This window comes from Hyperolius riggenbachi, chromosome 2, assembly GCF_040937935.1.
Source record: "Hyperolius riggenbachi isolate aHypRig1 chromosome 2, aHypRig1.pri, whole genome shotgun sequence".
NCBI lineage: Eukaryota > Metazoa > Chordata > Amphibia > Anura > Hyperoliidae > Hyperolius > Hyperolius riggenbachi.
This window is the reverse complement of record NC_090647.1, coordinates 198,012,844-198,033,032: the sequence shown is the minus strand read 5'-3', so window position 1 is coordinate 198,033,032 and position 20,189 is coordinate 198,012,844. Positions and strand designations below refer to the sequence as shown.

At 45.5% G+C, this 20,189-nt stretch overlaps 2 protein-coding genes across 2 annotated transcripts in view; one reads left to right on the top strand and one right to left on the bottom strand.

Annotated features, from left to right (window-relative positions):
- UBAC2 (UBA domain containing 2) overlaps positions 1 to 20,189 on the bottom strand; it is a 199,669-nt gene that overhangs the window by 45,238 nt on the left and 134,242 nt on the right. Inside the window, exon 7 of the mRNA XM_068267976.1 lies at positions 16,986 to 17,033. Coding sequence (XP_068124077.1) covers positions 16,986 to 17,033 — 48 coding nt within the window. The remainder of the gene's footprint in view (positions 1 to 16,985; positions 17,034 to 20,189) is intronic.
- Positions 1 to 20,189, top strand: part of GPR183 (G protein-coupled receptor 183) — a 131,632-nt gene that overhangs the window by 59,550 nt on the left and 51,893 nt on the right. The window lies entirely within an intron of this gene.

Genomic DNA, 20,189 nt, shown 5'->3' with positions numbered 1-20,189 from the left:
CAGCCTCGCTTCAGTATTGCTTTAAAGTACAACTAAACCATGCGCAGCAGCAGGACTAAATCATGCGCAGCAGCAGCACTAAACTATGGGTAACAGTAATAAACCAGGCACAGCAGAAGAACTAAAGGATGTGCAGCAGCACTAAAGGATGTGCAGCAGCACTAAAGGATGTGCAGCAGCACTAAACCTTGCGCAGCAGTAGCACTAAACCATGTGCAGCAGCAGTACTAAACCATGCGCAGCAGCAGCACCAAACCATGTGCAACAGCAGTATTAAACCATGTGAGGCAGCAGCAGCACTAAACCATGTGCGGCAGCAGCAGCAATAAACCATGTGCAGCAAATATCTGCAGAAGTTTGGTCAGTAACAGTGCATTTCATCACTCCGCACTGGTATTTATATTAAGAAATATTGATAAACAGCATTGTTGGCTTGTACTGACAATTTGAGTGACCAGCTTAGGATACACTACTATGTGCAATGCAAATGTACCAAATAAAAGAATTAACATTTTGCAGGATTATGTGGTTTTCAAAAGATAACCACACAGAAAACCACACGCAGAGTCCAGCAAGACAAAAACTTAGTGTCAAGAGTGACAAAAAACTGAAAAAAAGAGATATCACACTCTATTTAGTTCCATCTTTCATTAAGGAAGTAGAAACGGTCACTGATAAATACATGAACTGTAACACATGGAGGAAAGCGATAAACAACTAAGATACGGTGGTCTCCTTGTAGTCATGAAAGTGGGCATCAACATTTACAGAAATACACTTCTTTAATACTGCAACATCTCATAAAAAGAACAGAGCCAACTAATATCCCTTTATAAGTTATTTTTCACCACTCTTAAAGGACAACTGAAGTGAGAAGAATATGGAGGCTGCCATGTTTATTTCCTGTTAAACAATACCAGTTGCCTGGCAGCCCTGCTGGTCTACTTAGCTGCAGTAGTGTCTGAATCACACCTGAAACAGGCCTGCAGCTAATCTTGTCAGAGCGGACAATGTCAGAAACATCTGATCTGCTGCATGCTTTTTCAGGGGCTAAGGCTACAAAGTATTAGAGGCAGAGGATCAGCAGTATAGCCAGGCAACCAGTATTGTTTGAAAGGACATTAACATGGCTGCCTCCATATACCTCTCACTTCAGTTGTCCTTTAAGAGATTTCATAGTGAAGTAAGATAGTATTTCTCTGAGTAAATAACAAAACACGCTAGGCAAGGAATCATTTACATTACAGTTTACTCGGGTAAAGTACAATTGAAGTGAGAGGAATATGGAGGCTGCCATATTTATTTCCTTTTAAACAACACCAGTTCCCTGTCAGCCTTGCTGTAGTAGTGACTAAATATTGCCACAAACCAGCATGCAGCTTATCTTGTCAAATCTGACAATGTCAGAAACACCTGTTCTGCTGCATGCTTGTTCAGGGTCTATGGCTAAAAGTATTAGAGGCAGAGGATCAGCTGGGCTGCCAGGCAACAGGTATTGTTTAAAAGGAAATAAATATGGCAGCCTCCGAAGCCCTCTCATTACAGTTGTCCTTTAACCACTTACCGACCGCCCACTGCACAGGGGCGGCCGGAAAGTGGATCCCGCAAGGACCGCCGCATGCACAGAGGCGGCGGTCCGCATGCACAGATCGCGTCATCCGTGACGCGATCCTCCGCCGGGGATCGATGGCCGGACATTTAGCCTCCAGCTCGCCAGCCAATTAGCAGCGTCGGCGAGCGGAGGAATATAAAAATCCGCCTATCAATGCGTATGAGGCACTTTGTTAAGTAAACAAAGTGCCTTATACATGCTTCCTCCTCGCCTCGTGGTCTCATTGTTCCAGAGACCACCAGCGAGGAGGAAGCCATAGTGAGTATACACAACACACTTTTTTTTGTTTGCACCTAGCCCCCCTGATCTCCCACCCCAGCCTTCAGACCCCCCCTGATTACCCCAGCAGACCCCTGCCAGCACCCTTGCACCCCTCTAAACCCCCCCCCCCCCCCACCTGCAACTATCGATGCTATCCCTTAGATTAGGTCCCTAACTGCCTCCTAATCACCCCTGATCCCCCCCCCCTACCTTTAGATCATCCCCAGACCCCATCCCAGACTACCCCCCTGTATACTGTATACATCTGTATACAGCTAGCTTACCCCCTGATCCCCCTCTGATCACCTGTCTATCACCTGTCCATCACCCCTCAGCACCCCCACCCATCAGAGCAGACCCTAACTGCCCCGCGGGGGCAACCGATCACCTGCCCAGACCCTCGATTGCCCTCAGACCCCCCTCCTGATTACATCCCCTGCGCATTGTTTACATCTGTCCTCCCCAGCAATCACTAACTGATCTTCGATCAGTAACCTCCTGTGACTGCCTCTCATCAGATCAGGACTCAGTCTGCCCCGTGCGGGCTCCTGATCAACCCCCCACCCCCTCAAATCGCCCTCAGACCTCCCCCTAATCACCTTCCGAGTGCATTGTATTTGACTGTACTGTGATTGTATTCGATTGTGCTGCAATTGGATTCGATTGTGCTGTAATTGTATTTCATTGTCCCGTGATCGGCTTTGATTGTCCTGTGATTGTTTGATTGCCTCTGAGACCCCACTTCCCGCCACCCCCAACCCCCCCCTCCCCCCCCCCCCCCCCCACCTCCAACCACCACCTTCCGAGTGCATCAGATTTGCTTGTGCTGTGATTGGATTCGATTGTGCTGTAATTGTATTTGATTGTCCCGTGATCGGCTTTGATTGTCCCGTGATTGTTTGATTGCCTCTGAGACCCCACTCGCCACCACCCCCAATACCTCTCAAATACTCCCTTTTGCTAGGTAGGTGCTCTTTTTTTCTGGGTAGTCTCGGAGGAAAACCCCATAAATTTAGCAGTCCACAATGGCAAGAAGGGGGATTTCCGATGAGGAGGTATACAGGTACATGGACCAGTCGGATGAGAGCGTTTGGGAAGACTCAGCCGACAAATCATCCGGGTCCGAATTTGAACCTGTGGAAAGCAGTGGTTCTCTGACCGAAAGTGATCACGAGGTTTTGGTCCCGGCTAGAGCAAGGCGTACCAGACTCCCAGAGGTGCTGGCACATCCAGATTGGCAATCCCCTGATTCCGCCGCACCCGTAGTGCCCCCTTTCACCGCCCAGTCTGGAGTCCAGGCGGCGACAGCTCATCTAGGAACGGCCCTAGACTTTTTGCAGCTGTTCATCACCCAGGTTCTCTTGGACTTAATTGTGGTTGAGACCAACCGTAAAGCCACACAATTCATCACCGAGCCCCCGGAGAGCAGCTATGCCCAGTCTTTCCGGTGGAAACCAGTCCAAGTTTCCGAACTTAAAATCTTTTTGGCCCTTATCCTTCACTTGGGACTAATGAAACAGAATGTATTGCGGTCGTATTAGTCTACGAACCCAGTACAACATGTTCCCTTGTACCCTGCTGCCATGTCCAGGACACGATTTGAGTTCATCCTGCGCTTCCTGCACTTTAATGACGACAAAACCTGTCATGAAAAGGACCACCCTGCTTATGACCGGCTCCACAAAATTCGGCCCCTCATAGACCACCTGTCATCAACATTTGCAGATGCTTATACCCCTGAACAGAACATCTGCGTAGACGAGTCCTCTCTTACGCTTTACCGGGCACCTTGGCATTAAACAGTACATCCCAAGCAAGCGCGCCCGGTATGGGGTGAAACTGTATAAGCTCTGTGAAAGGGCCACAGGCTATACATGTCGTTTTAGGGTCTATGAGGGAAAAGACTCAAAATTGGAGCCGGTCGGATGCCCTGACTACCTGGGGAGCAGTGGAAAAGTTGTGTGGGACTTGGTGTCACCCTTGTTCCAGAAGGGGTACCATCTTTATGTGGACAACTATTACACAAGTGTGGCCCTCTATCAGCACTTAAAGTTAGAAGGAATCCGATGCTGTGGCACTGCGCGGCCTAGTCGCCAGGGCTTCCCCCAACGGCTCGTTACCACCAGACTTGAACGGGGGCAGAGGGCTGCCTTGCGTACTGACGACCTGCTCGCGGTGAAATGGAGGGACAAGAGGGATGTTTACTTTCTGTCCACCATTCACACAGACACGACAGTCCAAATTCAACGGGCAACTAAGGTAATTGAAAAGCCCCTTGTCGTCCACGAATATAATGTCAACATGGGAGGGGTGGACTTCAATGACCAGAGGTTAGCGCCCTATTTAATTTTCCGGAAAACAAGACGCTGGTATAAGAAAGTGTCTTTTTATCTGATTCAATTGGCAGTTTACAACAGCTTTGTTCTCTACAGTAAGGCTGGGAGAACTGGATCTTTCCTTCAATTTCAGGAACAGATCGTTCTGGACCTCCTGTATCCAGGAGGTGCCAGGCCCCCCCACCCAGATGCAACTAGCCGACTGCATGGAAGGCATTACGCCTATCATCTTCCGAGTACCCCATGTCAACGCATCCGAAGAAAACGTTGTCGTGTCTGCAGAGCCGGGACAAGGTCCTCCAGCACCCAAGGCTGAGACAGCAAAGTGCGCCCCTCCATCCCTCCCACCCCAGCCGCCACACACTGATTGCTATTAGACTAAGAGGGCCACAGGGCCCACAACCTCCCCAACACCTTAATATCTAGTTATCTGGCTTGCAGTCACTGCCATGTACCCCCTTTTCTTATTTATTTCTGCTTCAAATACAATTAGGAATGACAGCTGAATGAATTCTGCGCCCCCTCCTACACTGCGCCCTGAGGCTGGAGCCTCTCCAGCCTATGCCTCGGCCCGGCCCTGCGTGTCTGCAGCAGTGCTGGAAGAAGGACTGACACCAGTTTTTATTGTCCCAAATGTCCTGACCAGCCTGGCCTATGCCTAGGGGAGTGCTTTGAGAGGTACCACGAGCAGGTACACTATTAGAACCTAGGGAACTCCAGACACAGAAGTAGGCACACACTCAGTGGTATTTCACACATTGTCCTAGGGGGAGGAAAGGTAAGCTTGAAAACCAAACAAACAGGTAAGCATAAAAGTCGGAAGAAGGATCGGTTTCCATGCTTGATATTGCTGATCTGTGCTGGGTTGGCGATATAAGACGGCATGTTTGAATTTCCCTTGAGTGTGGACACCCCCTGGTTTATATGTGATTTACTTTGGGCCTATGATGATACTTTAATGCCACACAGAGTCATCTATATTGGCAGGCATATTGCTGTATACTACAGGCATAATGCTGTATACTAAAGTTCTGAGGCCCAGTCACATAAGTTGGTGGCTCACCCTGAGTGCAGGGTGGCACGGGGTGTCTCTCTCCTGAGGTTATCACTGCCATTGATGTGGAGGAAGATCTGCCATTGATGTGGAGCAAGGTATGTTTGCCGTTCATTTTTCCTTTCAGCCCAGAGTGCATTACCCGTATACCCAATATAAGGAGTATAGCAGAAACTCCTAATACTGGCCATACATGTAATGATTGCAGAGACCCTAAAATGCCAGGACAGACTCCACAAATGAACCCATTTTGCAAAGAGGACACCCTAAAGTATTCTGTGAGGTGCATGGTGAGTTCATAGAAGATTTTAGTTTTTGTCACAAGTTAGAAGAATTTTTTTTATTTTTTTTTTACAAAGTGTCATTTTCCGTTAACTTGTGACAAAAAATAAAATTTTCAATGACCTCACCATTCCTCTCATGGAATACCTTGTTGTGTATTCTTTCCAAAATGGGGTCATTTGTGGGGTTTGTTAACTGTCCTGGCAAGTGGGAGGGGTGCTAAATTTTGAGCACCCCTGTAAAGCCTAAAGGTACTCATTGGACTCTGGGCCCCTTAGCGCAGTTAGGGTGCAAAAAAGTGCCACACATGTGGTATCGCCGTACTCAGGAGAAGTGGAATAATGTATTGTGAGGTGTATTTTTACATATACCCATGCTGGGTGGGAGAAATACCTCTCTAAATGACAATATTTTGATTTTTTTTACACACAATTGTCCATTTGCAAAGATATTTCTCCCAACCAGCATGGGTATTTTACACATACCCATGCTGGGTGGACATTTAAATGTAAATGGACAATTGTGTATAAAAAAAATCAAAAGATTGTCATTTACAGAGGTATTTCTCCCACCCAGCATGGGTATGTGTAAAAATACACCCGAAAACACATTATACTACTTTTCCAGAGTACGGCGATACCACATGTGTGGCACTTTTTTGCACCCTAACTGCGCTAAGGGGCCCAAAGTCCAATGAGTACCTTTAGGATTTCACAGGTCATTTTGCGACATTTGGATTTCAAGACTACTCCTCACGGTTTATGGCCCCTAAAATGCCAGGGCAGTATAGGAACCCCACAAATGACCCCATTTTAGAAAGAAGATACCCCAAGGTATTCTGTTAGGACTATGGTAAGTTCATAGAAGATTTTATTTTTTGTCACAAGTTAGCGGAAAGTGACACTTTGTGAAAAAAAACCAATACAAATCAATTTCCGCTAACTTGTGACAAAAAATAAAATCTTCTATGAACTCACCATACTTCTAACAGAATACCTTGGGGTGTCTTTTTTCTAAAATGGGGTCATTTGTGGGGTTCCTATACTTCCCTGGCATTTTAGGGGCCCTAAACCGTGAGGAGTAGTCTTGAAACCAAATGTCGGAAAATGACCTGTGAAATCCTAAAGGTACTCATTGGACTTTGGGCCCCTTAGCGCAGTTAGGGTGCAAAAAAGTGCCACACATGTGGTATCGCCGTACTCAGGAGAAGTAGTATAATGTGTTTTGGGGTGTATTTTTACACATACCCATGCTGAGTGGGAGAAAGATCTCTGTAAATGGACAATTGTGTTTAAAAAAAATAAAAAAATTGTCATTTACAGAGGTATTTTTCCCACCTAGCATCGGTATATGTAAAAATACACCCCAAAACACATTATACTACTTCTCCTGAGTACGGCAATACCACATGTGTGGAACTTTTTTGCAGCCTAACTGCGCTAAGGGGTCCAAAGTCCAATGAGCACCTTTAGGCTTTACAGGGGTGCTTACAATTAGGCACCCCCCAAAATGCCAGGACAGTAAACACACCCCACAAATGACCCCATTTTGGAAAGTAGACACTTAAAGGTATTCAGAGAGGGGCATGGTGCGTCCGTGGCAGATTTCATTTTTTTTGTCGCAAGTTAGAAGAAATGGAAACCTTTTTTTTTTGTCACAAAGTGTCATTTACCGCTAACTTGTGACAAAAAATAATATCTTCTATGAACTCACTATGCCTTTCAGTGAATACTTTGGGATGTCTTCTTTCCAAAATGGGGTAATTTGGGGGGTATTTATACTATCCTGGAATTCTAGCCCCTCATGAAACATGTCAGGTGGTCAAAAAAGTCAGAGATGCTTCAAAATGGGAAAATTCACTTTTTTCACCATAGTTTGTAAACGCTATAACTTTTACCCAAACCAATAAATATAGGCTGAATGGGGTTTTTTTTATCAAAAACATGTTTGTCCACATTTTTCGTGCTGCATGTATACAGAAATTTTACTTTATTTGAAAAAAAGTCAGCAAAGAAAGTAAAAAAAAATCAGTTTTTTGACAAAATTCATGTCTTTTTTGATGAATATAATAAAAAGTAAAAGTCGCAGCAGCAATCAAATAGCACCAAAAGAAAGCTTTATTAGTGACAAGAAAAGGAGCCAAAATTCATTTAGGTGGTAGGTTGTATGAGCGAGCAATAAACTGTGAAAGCTGCAGTGTTCTGAATGGAAAAAAAGGTTCTGGTCCTTAAGGGGGGGGGGGGGGGTAAAGCCTACGGTCCTCAAGTGGTTAAAGCGGAACTGAAGATCTTCTAAAAATAAAGAGTTTCATTTACCTGGGGCTTTTGCAAGCCCCTTGCAGCCGTCCTGTTCCACAGCGTTCCTCAACGATCCTCCGTTTGCCTCCATCAGCTAGTTTCGTAATTCGACTTGTAAGTAGAGGGTCCACGGCACCTGCGCAGCCCTGCCAAGCGTATCCTTTTTCCTCACTCCTGTCTGCAATAGTGCAATTGCGGACTGGAACATGCAGAAGCATACGTGTGGCGAAAGCCGCACAGGCGCAGTGGCCCGGCGGCGAAACTGAAAGTAGCTGGCGGCGGGAGAACGGTGGTTCGTGGAGGACCGCCACAGGACAGGACGGCTGCAAGGGGATTGCAGAAGCCCAAGGGAAGTTAAACTCTTTATTTTTAGAAGATCTTCAGTTCCGCTTTAAGTAGTATGCCAACTCCTGTGAGGTTAACCTGGTGTTTTCTAAGAATCTAAACTGTGAGTGATATCGGGCAGCACGGTGGCGTAGTGGTTAGTGCTCTCCACTGGCAGCGCTGGGTCCCAGCTTTGAATCCCAGCCAGGTCAACATCTGCAAGGAGTTTGTATGTTCTCCCCATGTCTGTGTGGGTTTCCTCCGGGCACTCCGGTTTCCTCCCATATCCCAAAAACATACAGATAAGTTAGTTAATTGGCTTCCCCCTAAATTGGCTCTAGACTACGATACATGCAGTACATGATACATTCATATGACTATGGTAGGGACTAGATTGTGAGCCCCTCTGAGGGACGGTTAGTGACAAGACAATATATACTCTGTATGCCGCTGCGTAATATGTCTGCGCTATATAAATACTTAAATAAATATCGGGAGTACACCGGAAGGAAAATTTTTATGTCTAGCTAATGGGGCTGAATATCTGAAGATTCTTCTCCTGGAGCTAGTCTTTAGCCAGCCCTGGTTAACACCTTGATTTTTACTATGGAGCCATGGCTGTTAAAAAAGGTAATCTAGATGGCATCATATGATGCTCGAAACTTGGATATTGCAATGAATGATTACATATGGTTTCGTCTGTGCGCTGTTACATTTTACATTTCCAGATGCAGAGAAACTGTGTCCAAAGACAATGGTGTTCAGAAGTGTTCCTGAGGCCATTCAGTGACTTTCACTACAGAACAATGTCTGTCTTTAATACAGTACCACCTGAGGGTCCAAAGATTACAGCAATTCCACTTTGGCATTCAGCTTTGTCCCTTGCATATAGAGATTCATCCCTCCAGATTATCTGGATCATTTAATTATAGTATGCTGTGTAGTGTAAATGATGCAATCCCCTAATGCTTTGCAATTTTACACTGAAGAACATTTTTGTAAAGAGACTATTTAGCGAAAATTAAAGATTCAACAGAGTCTCTTGAAAGCGCTACAATGAATTACCGCTACCAGGTCTTTTTTCTTCAAACTCACTCCCCAAGCCCCTGGTGCGCCCGCTTCTAAAGCGTAGCCCCACCCCCTTGCAGAAGGCTGACATGTTGCTCTCACTATCAGAGATAGAGAAGGCCACAGCCCCTCCCTGTAAAGGGGTGGAGCTATGCCCCAGAAGACAGCTCACATGGGGCTTGGGGAGAGGAAAAAGACCCAGCAAGTAATTACCGTATATACTTGAGTATGAGCCGACCCGAGTATAAGCCGACCCCCTAAACCTTTACCTATAAGGCAGGTAGTCAATACAGTGGCTACTGGTAATCACAGAATGTATTACAGTAACTTGTACCAGCTAGCTGCTTTTTGCTGCATAAGCAATAAAGCTCTCCAGACTGCATTAATAATGGAAGAGGTTGTGTGCATTTAAAGAGAAACCGTGACTTCATCCCAATCAGTAGCTGATACCCCCTTTCCCATGCGAAATCGTTACCATTTCTCAAACAGATCATCAGGGGGCTCTATGTGGCTGATATTGTAGTGAAACCCCTCCCACAGTGTGATGTCAGGACCGTGGTACTGACATCACATTGTGGTAGCCTTGTTTCATTGTGGGAAATGACAGCTGTTTCCAGCTGCCAAAATGCATCATCTCTTTCCACAGACATCACCAGCCAGCAGTAAAGATGTCGCCATGTGATAAATGTGAGAATGCAAATCAGGGAGTGGAAAGATTTTACAATGGGCAAACACCGACTAAATCATTTATAAATAATTATTGGAAAAATTAAGCAAAGGAACCCGAGGTGAGAGGTATATGGAGGCTGACATAGTTGTTTCTTTTTAAACAATACCAGTTGTCTGGCAGCCCTGCTAATCTATTTGACTGCAGTAGTGGCTGAAGTACATCAGAAGCAAGCATGCGGCTAATCCTGTCAGTTCTGACAATATTGTCAGAAACACCTTAAAGAGAGTCTGAAGCGAGAATAAATCTCGCTTCAGACCTAATAGTTAGCCGGGGCATGTGTGCCCCTGCTAAAACGCCGCTATTGCGCGGCTTAACGGGGTTCCCTTCACCCCCAAATCCCCTTGGTGCAGCGGGGGAGCGCTTCCTGGTTGGGGCAGGGCTAACCGCCGCAGCCCTGCCCCACCCGCGTCTGTCAGCGCGTATCTCCGCCTCTCCCCCGCCCCTCTCAGTCTTCCTTCACTGAGAGGTGAGGGGGAGAGGCGGCGATGCGCGTCTGATAGACGCGACTGGAGGCAGGGCTGCAGCCGTTAGCCCTGCCTCCAGGAAGAAGATAATTTACGACCAACTGGCGACCAAGGTATGCGCGGGGGGGTTGGGGGTGAAGGGACCCCCGTTAAGCCGCGGGATAGCGGCGGTTTAGCAGGGGCACACATGCCCCTGCTAACTATGAGCTCTGAAGCGAGATTTATTCTCGCTTCAGAGTCTCTTTAACTGCTGCACGCTTGTTCAGGGTCTATGGCTGAAAGTATTAGAGGCAGAGGATCAGCAGGATAGCCAGGCAACTAGTATTGCTTAAAAGGAAATAAATATGTCAGCCTTCATATAATTCTCACCTTGGATTCACTTTAAGGGAGCAGGTGGGAATGAACAGATGTCAATGGGACATTTGCAGACAAGCTGCACTGTATGGTCCACAGAGTGGAGTGGCATGTATAGCTGCCCTCTGCGTGCCCCCACCTTCCCCCATAGGTACAGCAGAGTTGAGCAGAGATGGCATGTATAGCTGCTGTGCACTGCAAAAGTGATTCAGTGCATGGTGATTTGGAGCCTGCGATGTGCAGTGAGGTGAGTGAGGCCTAGCCACGCTGCTCTCAACTGTTTGCTGATGCTGCCCAGGTCTCGGTCTCTGTGTTTCCCCCTTCTTAGGCCCTCTCACCTCTGTCAGCGGCTCAGTGGTCGGGACACAGCGCAAAGCAAGGAATCATCTGTCTCAGTCTCTTTGCCACAACTCCTGCAGTGGTGCACATAAGGGGGAGTAGAGAGTGGTGTGAGGGGACCGATGAGGTGGGGAGACACCGCGGGAGTCCAAGACCGAGGCCCGAGCAGCGTGGCTAGGGCTCACTTCACTGCACAAATCATCATGCACAGAATCACTTAAAGAGGAACTCCAGTAAAAATAATGTAATAAAAAAAAGTTCTTAATTTTTACAATAATTACGTATAAATGATTTAAGTGTTTCCCCATTGTAAAATCTTTTAAAGTACTCCTGAATCCGTCTAAATTTCCAGTCAGGAAAAAAAGAGGACTTAATTACTTACCTAATAAGGATTTCCCTCGCTGTAATAGGCACTCCAGCTCTCCTGTTCCTCAGTAATTTCATAGTTTAATTTCCTCACGCGTATAGTAATGGTGCTTCCAGGTCAGCGCCTGTATCACATCGCACATCTCTGTTCTTTAGTGTACAAGTGGAGAGCTGAGTACCACATGAGCGCGTGCACATTCAATTAAAAAGATGCATTGAAAATGTATCCAGTGTACCATGCTGGCTGCGGACAGACTTCACAAGCTCACAGCTCTCCTGCGCAGTGAGAGCTGTGAGTCAGTTAAAACATAATCACACATTTTGAGTTGGCAGGGACGTGCAGTACTGGCAGTAACTATTGCACACGGCGGAGAAAAGATCATAGAGGCGGCGCTGAGGATAAACTGCGGCTTCCGCTCCACAGCACTGACATTCCATCAGAAGTCAAAGATTACAGAACGTCAGTGCAGGGACACCAGGGGGCAAATAATGGCGAGATTCGTGCTGTGACTTAGTCACAGCATCCGCAGCAATAAAACCCTGTTGTAATTAAAAACACTTGCAGTTCAGGGGTACTTTAAATCCCTGATTTACATTCTGACATTTATTACATGGTGACATTTTTACTGTTGGCAGGTGATGTCGCTGCTGCATGCTTTTTTGGCAGTTCTAAACAACTGTAAACAGCTATTTCCCACAATGCGACAAGGTTCACAGACAGGAAACTGCCAGGAGTACCACCATCCTCAGAGTTTCTTGTGGGAGAGGTTTCACCACAATATCAGTCATACAGCACCCATTGATGGTCGGTTTGTGAAAAGGAATAGACGTCTCATGTAAAAGGGTGTATCAGCTACGGATAGGGATAACGTTCAATTCTTGGTCGGAGTTTCTCTTTAAGCAATACACGACAGTTATTCATGCCATCACTGCATTTATACATGCTATTGCTGCCATCACTGCTCAGTATTGACTCGAATATAAGCAGGGAATCCATTTTTGAGCCCAAAAACTTGGCTTATACTCGAGTATATACAGTAACTTTTTATTACAAGAGGATGCAGTGAATGTTTAAATTTCGACTAATAGTTTTTACTTTAAATAGTTGCATTATCTGCAGTGTATAATGGAGAGATGTCTTTACTTCTTAGAGTTCACCTTATTAGTTGTGAGATAATCTACTAGGGTATTTGGTTTTTAAGCATTACACAACTCCCCCCCCCCCCCCCCCCCTGTTGCTGGGGTTCTTTTAAAATGTTATACTGACTTTGCCTGTGTTTCAGTCTAACTCACCCTCGGAATCCCTCTGTGCGCCCACTTCTGGCACTTAGTTCTGCCTACTTGCATCCAAGTACTGCAGTGCACCTCTATTATACTGCAGTGGCAATCTATATCTCCAATACAAGGAGGCGGTAAAGTGGGCGCACAGGTGGACTCCGAGTGCGAGTTGGACTTCAAACACTGCTGAAGTCAGTATAACTTTTTAGAAGAACACCATGCGTACTATGTTTAGTTTAGACATTAAAGTCTCTTTAAGGGTGCCCATACATAGTACAATTTTTTTGTATTTTCTATTTGATAATTTTGGTCAAATAAATGGGAAAATTCAATGTTTTTATTGTACCGTGTGTGGGCACCATAAGACAGAAGCACACAGGATGAGAATCTGAAAAAGGTAGTTTTCACTCTGTATCTTTAAAGTTAGCATTTGAAAGAGTTTATGATATGATTTATGGGTCATCGTCAATTAGATAAACATAACAAATAATCTGCAAATAATCACTTTTGTTTATTAATTTTTTTAGAATTTATAAAGCATCCTTAAGGTGCCCAATAAAGACACAATTTTAGTGAATGATAATTGCGATCGGAAGAAATCGACTGGTCCCAAAAATGGAATAGAAAATATAACCAACCTGATCATTTCAAATAGAATGAATCCACAAAACGAATCGATGAAACATTTGCTTAACCACTTCACCACTGAGGGGGTTTACCCCCTGACCACCAGAGCTATTTTCACCTTTCAGCACTCCTTCCATTCATTCGTCTATAACTTTATCATTACTTATCACAATTAAACGATCTATATCTTGTTTTTTCCACCACCAATTAGGCTTTCTTTAGGTGGGACATTATGCCAAGAATTATGTTATTCTAAATGTGTTTTAATGGGAAAATAGGAAAAATGTGGGGAAAAAATTACCGTATATACTCGCATATAAGCCGACCCGCATATAAGCCGACCCCCCAACTTTTCCCTGAAAAAACAGGGAAAAATGATTGACCCCCATATAAGCCGGGGGTAGGAAATGCTGGATTGGTGCAGCCCCCCAGTGTGTCCCAGTATAGCTAGTATAGTGCCCAGTATAGGTAGGTAGTGTCCAGTATAGCTAGTATAGTGCCCAGTATAGCTAGTAAAGTGCCCAGTATAGCCAGTATAGTGCCCAGTATAGCCAGTATAGTGCCCAGTATAGCGCCCAGTATGGGTAGGTGGTGCCTCAGTTTAGCTAGTATAGTGCCCCAGTATGGCTAGTAAAGTGCCCAGTTTAGCCAGTATAGTGCCCAGTTTAGTTACTATAGTGCCCAGTTTAGCCAGTATAGTGCCCAGTTTAGCCAGTATAGTGCCCAATTTAGCTAGTATAGTGCCCAGTTTAGCTAGTATAGTGCCCCAGTATGGCTAGTAAAGTGCCCAGTTTAGCCAGTATAGTGCCCAGTTTAGCCAGTATAGTGCCCAGATTAGCCAGTATAGTGCCCAGATTAGCCAGTATAGTGCCCAGTTTAGCTAGTATAGTGCCCAGTTTAGCTAGTATAGTGCCCCAGTATGGCTAGTAAAGTGCCCAGTTTAGCCAGTATAGTGCCCAGTTTAGCCAGTATAGTGCCCAGATTAGCCAGTATAGTGCCCAGATTAGCAAGTATAGTGCCCAGTTTAGCCAGTATAGTGCCCAGTTTAGCCAGTATAGTGCCCAGTTTAGCTAGTATAGTGCCCCAGTATGGCTAGTAAAGTGCCCAGTTTAGCCAGTATAGTGCCCAGTTTAGCCAGTATAGTGCCCAGTTTAGCTAGTATAGTGCCCAGTTTAGCTAGTAAAGTGCCCAGTTTAGCCAGTATAGTGCCCAGTTTAGCCAGTATAATGCCCAGCATAGGTAGGTAGTGCTCCCCCCCCCCCCGCTCCCCGCTCCCCCCGCGGCCGCCGCTGCTATTACCTGCTTAGGCAGCGGCCGCTTCCTAATCCGCGTTCCCCTTCTGAAACTTTATCAGAGTGTATCACAGCAGTGCGCCCGGCACTGCTGCTGTGACGATGCAGGGGGCAGGAATGAGCGCGGCTCCCTATAGCGGCGATCTGTATCGCCGTTACCAAGGAAACCGCTCTTTCCTGCCCCCTGCATCGTCACAGCAGCGCCGGGCGCGCTGCTGTGATACACTCTGAGAAAGTTTCAGAAGGGGAACGCGGATTAGGAAGCGGCCGCTGCCTAAGCAGGTAATAGCAGCGGCGGCCGCGGGGAGGGGGGGGGGAGCGGGGCGCGGACCACCCACCACCCACCACTAACCACTATACCACCAGGGAAGACTCGCATACAAGCCGACCCCCCAACTTTTGACCCCATTTTTGGGGGTCAAAAATTCGGCTTGTATGCGAGTATATACGGTAATTATTTTTCAGTTTTCGGCCATTATAGTTTTTAAATAATGCATGCTACTGTAATTAAAACCCATGAAATGTATTTGCCCTTTTGTCCCGGTTATAAAACCATTTAAATTATGTCCCTATCACAATGTTTGGCGACAATATTTTATTTGGAAATAAAGGTGCATTTTTTTTTCAGTTTTGCGTCCATCCCTAATTACAAGCCCATAGTTTATAAAGTAACAGTGTTGTACCCTCCTGACATAAATATTTAAAAAGTTCAGTCCCTAAGGTAACTATTTATGTATTTTTTTTTATTGTACATTTTTTAATTTTTTTTTTATTACAAAAAAAAAAAAAAATTGGGAGTGTGGGAGGTAATGAGTTAATTTTTTGTGTAAAAGTAATTTATTTGTATGTAAAAAATGTGTAGGGTGTAGTTTACTATTTGGCCACAGTAACTTTTTGCTTTAATGCGACCTCCAAGCGTCCTTCCGAAAGCTTGGAGGAAGTACTTGGAGGCTGGGTAAGTTTGTATCGTTTCACAATGATCTCGCTGCCCATCGGAGAGCAGCGGATCATTGCGGGGCTAAGATCAACGAACGGGAATGGATTTTCCCGTTCATTGATCTCCGGGCGAGCGGGCGGCGGCGTGTTTACTAGCGGCAGGTGGCGTGTTTACGAGCGGTAGCGCGGGCAGCGGCGGGAGTGCGCAAAGTACGGATTTCTCCGTCCCTGGGGGTTAAAGGATGGAAAAAGGGACGGAGAAATCCGTACGGGCGGGGGTAAAGTGGTTAAACTATATTATTTTGTTGATTAGCACACGGTCATTTGTTAACACCTTCTTGGCGGTAACCCCGAACTTAGTTCGGGGTAAGCCGCCGGAGGGTGCCGCTCAGGCCCTGCTGGGCCGATTTGTTTAATTTTTTTTGCTGGACGCAGCTAGCACTTTGCTAGCTGCGCCAGCACCCCGATCGCCGCTGCCGCGCGCCCGATCGCCGCTATCCGGTGCGGCGCGCGCCCCCCCCCCCCCCAGACCCCGTGCGCTGCCTGGCCAATCAGTGCCAGGCAGCGCCGAGGGGTGGCCCGGGACTCCCAATGACGTCCAGACGTCAGTGACGTCATCTCGCCCGTCGCCATGGCGACGGGGGAAGCCCTCCAGGAAATCCCGTTCTTTGAACGGGATTTCCTGATCGGAGATCGCCGAAGGTGATCGAAGAGGGCGGGGGGATGCCGCTGAGCAGCGGCTATCATGTAGCGAGCCCTGGGCTCGCTACATGATATAGAAAAAAAAAAATTAAAAAAAAACTGCCGCGCTGCCTCCTGGCGTATTTTTTTATACCGCCAGGAGGGTTAAAATTGCATCATTAGAAAACTGGGGTAATAAGTGTAGGTCTGCTTAAAGGGGAACTGAAGAGAGAGGTATATGGAGTCTGTCATGTTTATTTCCTTTTAAGCAATACCAGTTGCCTGGCAGCCCTGCTGATCCTCTGCCTCTAATACTATTAGCCATAGCCCCTGAACAAGCATGCAGCAGATCAGGTGTTTCAGTGGCTCAGACTTTAAAGTCAGATCTGACAAGACTAGCTGCATGCTTGTTTCTGGTTTTATTCAGATACTACTGCAGAGAAATAGACCTGCAGGGCTGCCAGGCAACTGGTATTGCTTAAAAGGAAATAAACATGACAGCCTCCATATACCTCTCTCTTCAGTTCCCCTTTAAGTTAATTTAAAATGATCTTTTGGTGATTCTATCTGGTATGACCTCAACCTTATCTACTTTTTACATGTTACTAAAAATGCATTCTGCATCAACAAGCAGTTCTCATGGAAAATAATGGTCACATAGTTTTAATATAAAAATACCCTTACCAGCCCACTTGCTGCAACCACCAGCATAGAAGGACTTGAAGTCAAAAGCTGAACAAAAGAAATGAAACGAGTTAAAATACATCTAAAGACATCAGTCATGCAGCAGCATGGATGTTTACACACCATAGCCTATTGTGTCAAAAACAGCTTTTCAAATACAGCTTTTCATAGGAAAGCCCCCAAAACCAAAGACAATTTATAGGTACCTTCTTCTTTCAGCCCACATAAACAAATTATATATTTGTACTTGGTGGAAAATACAGGTTAAGGAAAAATAGACAACAAGAAATTGCTTGTATGGGAACCGTAAAAACAATGTTAAAGGAAAACTTCAACAAAAATATCTCATCTCTTGTATATGATCTGAAATGTAGAAAAAACTGAATTTGTTTTTGCTGGCAATCCCTCCCCAGCACACCTAAAATACCCTCATATTCACCTTAACGACAGATGGGTGCCCTGAAGTGACGTCATGCCATTCCAGGCTACTGATGTCTTGTGGAGGCTGGCCTTTGGATATTTACTGTGGCCTGGTGTTCTGTAGCACCTCGAAGTAAGTGGTCTATCACATGTTACTTCCACCCACTAATCCATATGGCAGAGGAAGCATGACTACTGCTTTTGTCATAAAATGTGGCTACAGAAGACACACATCAGCTTTCCCCAAAAAAAGATCTTGGGATGTGTTGTAGATGTTCAAATGGGGCGTGGCATTTCCACTAGTGCAAAATCTATGAAAAAGGCATGGCCATGATAGGAAGTGTCCAGACACTTGACTTCTAGCTTCTGGACAAGAGCTTAATGCTGGCTGAAGCTGATCATTATGTCAGCCATGAGCCATGTACCAATCAGTGGGAGCTCTGTCCACTCTGTGTGCCCTCTTTGGGCATAATTTTACAAGGCTTTTTCACCTGTTTTCACTTTATCTAGGTTAGATTTTTCGGCTTCCAAAGAGCAAAAATATAATACAATTCAGATAAGAAAAGTAATATTAAAATGAAGTTAAAATGACACTGAAGCGAAAAAAAAACAAACCCCTCATGATATAATGAATTGGTTGTGTAGTACGGATAATTAATAGAACATTAGTAGCAAAATAATGTCATTTTTATTTTCAGGTTTATAGCCTTTTTATATAACATTGCATCATTCTCTAATAATTGCAGTTTCCACACTACACTCAGCATTTTAAATGATTTCATAGAGCAGGCTAGTGAACCTTTAAACTTTTATCTGCAGAAAAACCATAAGAAGAAACAATGAGAGACATTTGAGATAAGTGCTTCAAAATACAGTGCTGTCCACTACTTTATAAAGTTGCAGAGTTCAGAGAAGCTCTTTTGCACAGATACCAACTGAAGTTTCTTAATTATTTCTATACGGGAAACAATATGAGACTAATTTCTGTGCTAATAATGTTTTCTTTTTTAGCTGTATTACACATACAAATCATTATATCATAAGTTTATGTTCACTTACGATTCCCTGTAATTAGGAACAACTTACCTTGAGTGATTATTTTTCTTGTAAATGTGCTAAAAGGTGATTTTTATCAATTAGGTGATAAGTCATTTATGAGAAATAGAGCCCATTGTGTGCGCTCTAACATGGCTGTGTGTAGCCGCCATCATTGGGTGTGACCTGGGCATGCGCAATTGCAATTCCATCTAAACCACGCAGGATGCTCTGCTTAGTCATTAGGGGTGCGCAGAGTGGACAGTGCATTCACCCCACTGAAACAAGTCAAAATTGTGAACAGGGACTACAGAGGCAGTATAAGGTTCCATGCAGTGGGAGCCTTATTATTATTTTTTATTATTTATTGTATTTATAAAGCGCCAACATATTACGCAGTGCTGGACATTAATTTAGGTTACAGACAGTATTTAGGGGTGACAAACAGCAATATGACAATACAGGAATACAAGAAAACCAGATCACACAGCACAGTATGAGTACAGGGTAATGCTTAGTCAGTCACTGGAGGGGAGCATGGAGATTGGGCAAGTTAGGTTCACTCAAATGCATAGCATGGGTGCACATTAATGGAGGTGCATAATCCGGTAGGACACAAAAGGAGGAGGACCCTGCCCAAAGGCTTACAATCTAGCCTTACATATTATGCAGGTATGCATAACTTTTTACATCTTTTTCACCTCAGGTACACTTTTAACTACTTTGGCCTCCTGGATGTACTAGCTACGCCCAGGAGGCCATGTGCGCGTCCGCGCACTCCCGCGGCCAATCGCGCGCGTGCACGCGCATTCCCGGCCGCGGATCGTTAGCCCACGAATCAGTGAATCGGGCAATGGTGCCCGATCACTGATTCCTCTCCCCCGCAGAAAAAGCGATAGCTTCTCTCAGAAGCACCGCTTTTTCTGGCTGTTGCGTCCCCCGTACGTCCCTCTAAGCATGTGTTACGCTTAGAGTGACGTCATGTAAACAAACTCATGGCCGCCATCTTGTGGCCAAAAAGTAAAACTACAACTAAAAGTAAAAAAAAACAACCTTAAAGGGAAACTTAAGTCAAGTATAAAAAATGAGATTAACTCACCTGGGGCTTCCCTCAGCCCCCAGCAGCCGATCGGTGCCCTCGCAGCCCCGCTCTGACGCTCCAGGACCCGCCGGCGAACACTTCCGGTTTGGCCGTCACCGGCCGACAGGCATGGGAACGCGAGTGATTCTTCGCGTCCCCAGCCTGTATATCGCCCCCTATGCTGCTATTGCGACCAGCTGGCCAGCATAGCCTAATTGGCAGCATAGCCTAATTGGTGGCGGAAAAAACAAGATATAGATCAGTTAATTCTGAGAAGCAGTGATAAAGTTATGGGCTAATGAATGGGAGGTGAACATTGCTCGGATGCATAAAGTGAAAACGACTGAAGGCTGAAGTGGTTAAGTAAACTTGAGACAGGGGAAAAGGTTTTATGTGGAACTTCTCCAGCCCTCCCCATAGCCTTACTGGACCCTCGGTTTCCTCCAGATAATGCTCGATTTTACCACTCTGAAATCTGGCCAACTGGAACAGTCACATGCTACTACTGCGCATGCACAGTCCCAGTTGATCACCTCCTCAATCACACTGGCATGGCTGAGAGTGTTCTGTACATGCGCAATTTGTAAAGACTTAAACTGTGCATGCACAAAAAGTTCCCGATGGAGGAAGCACAATCACACAGTCTGAGATCTTCTGAAGGAGCACAG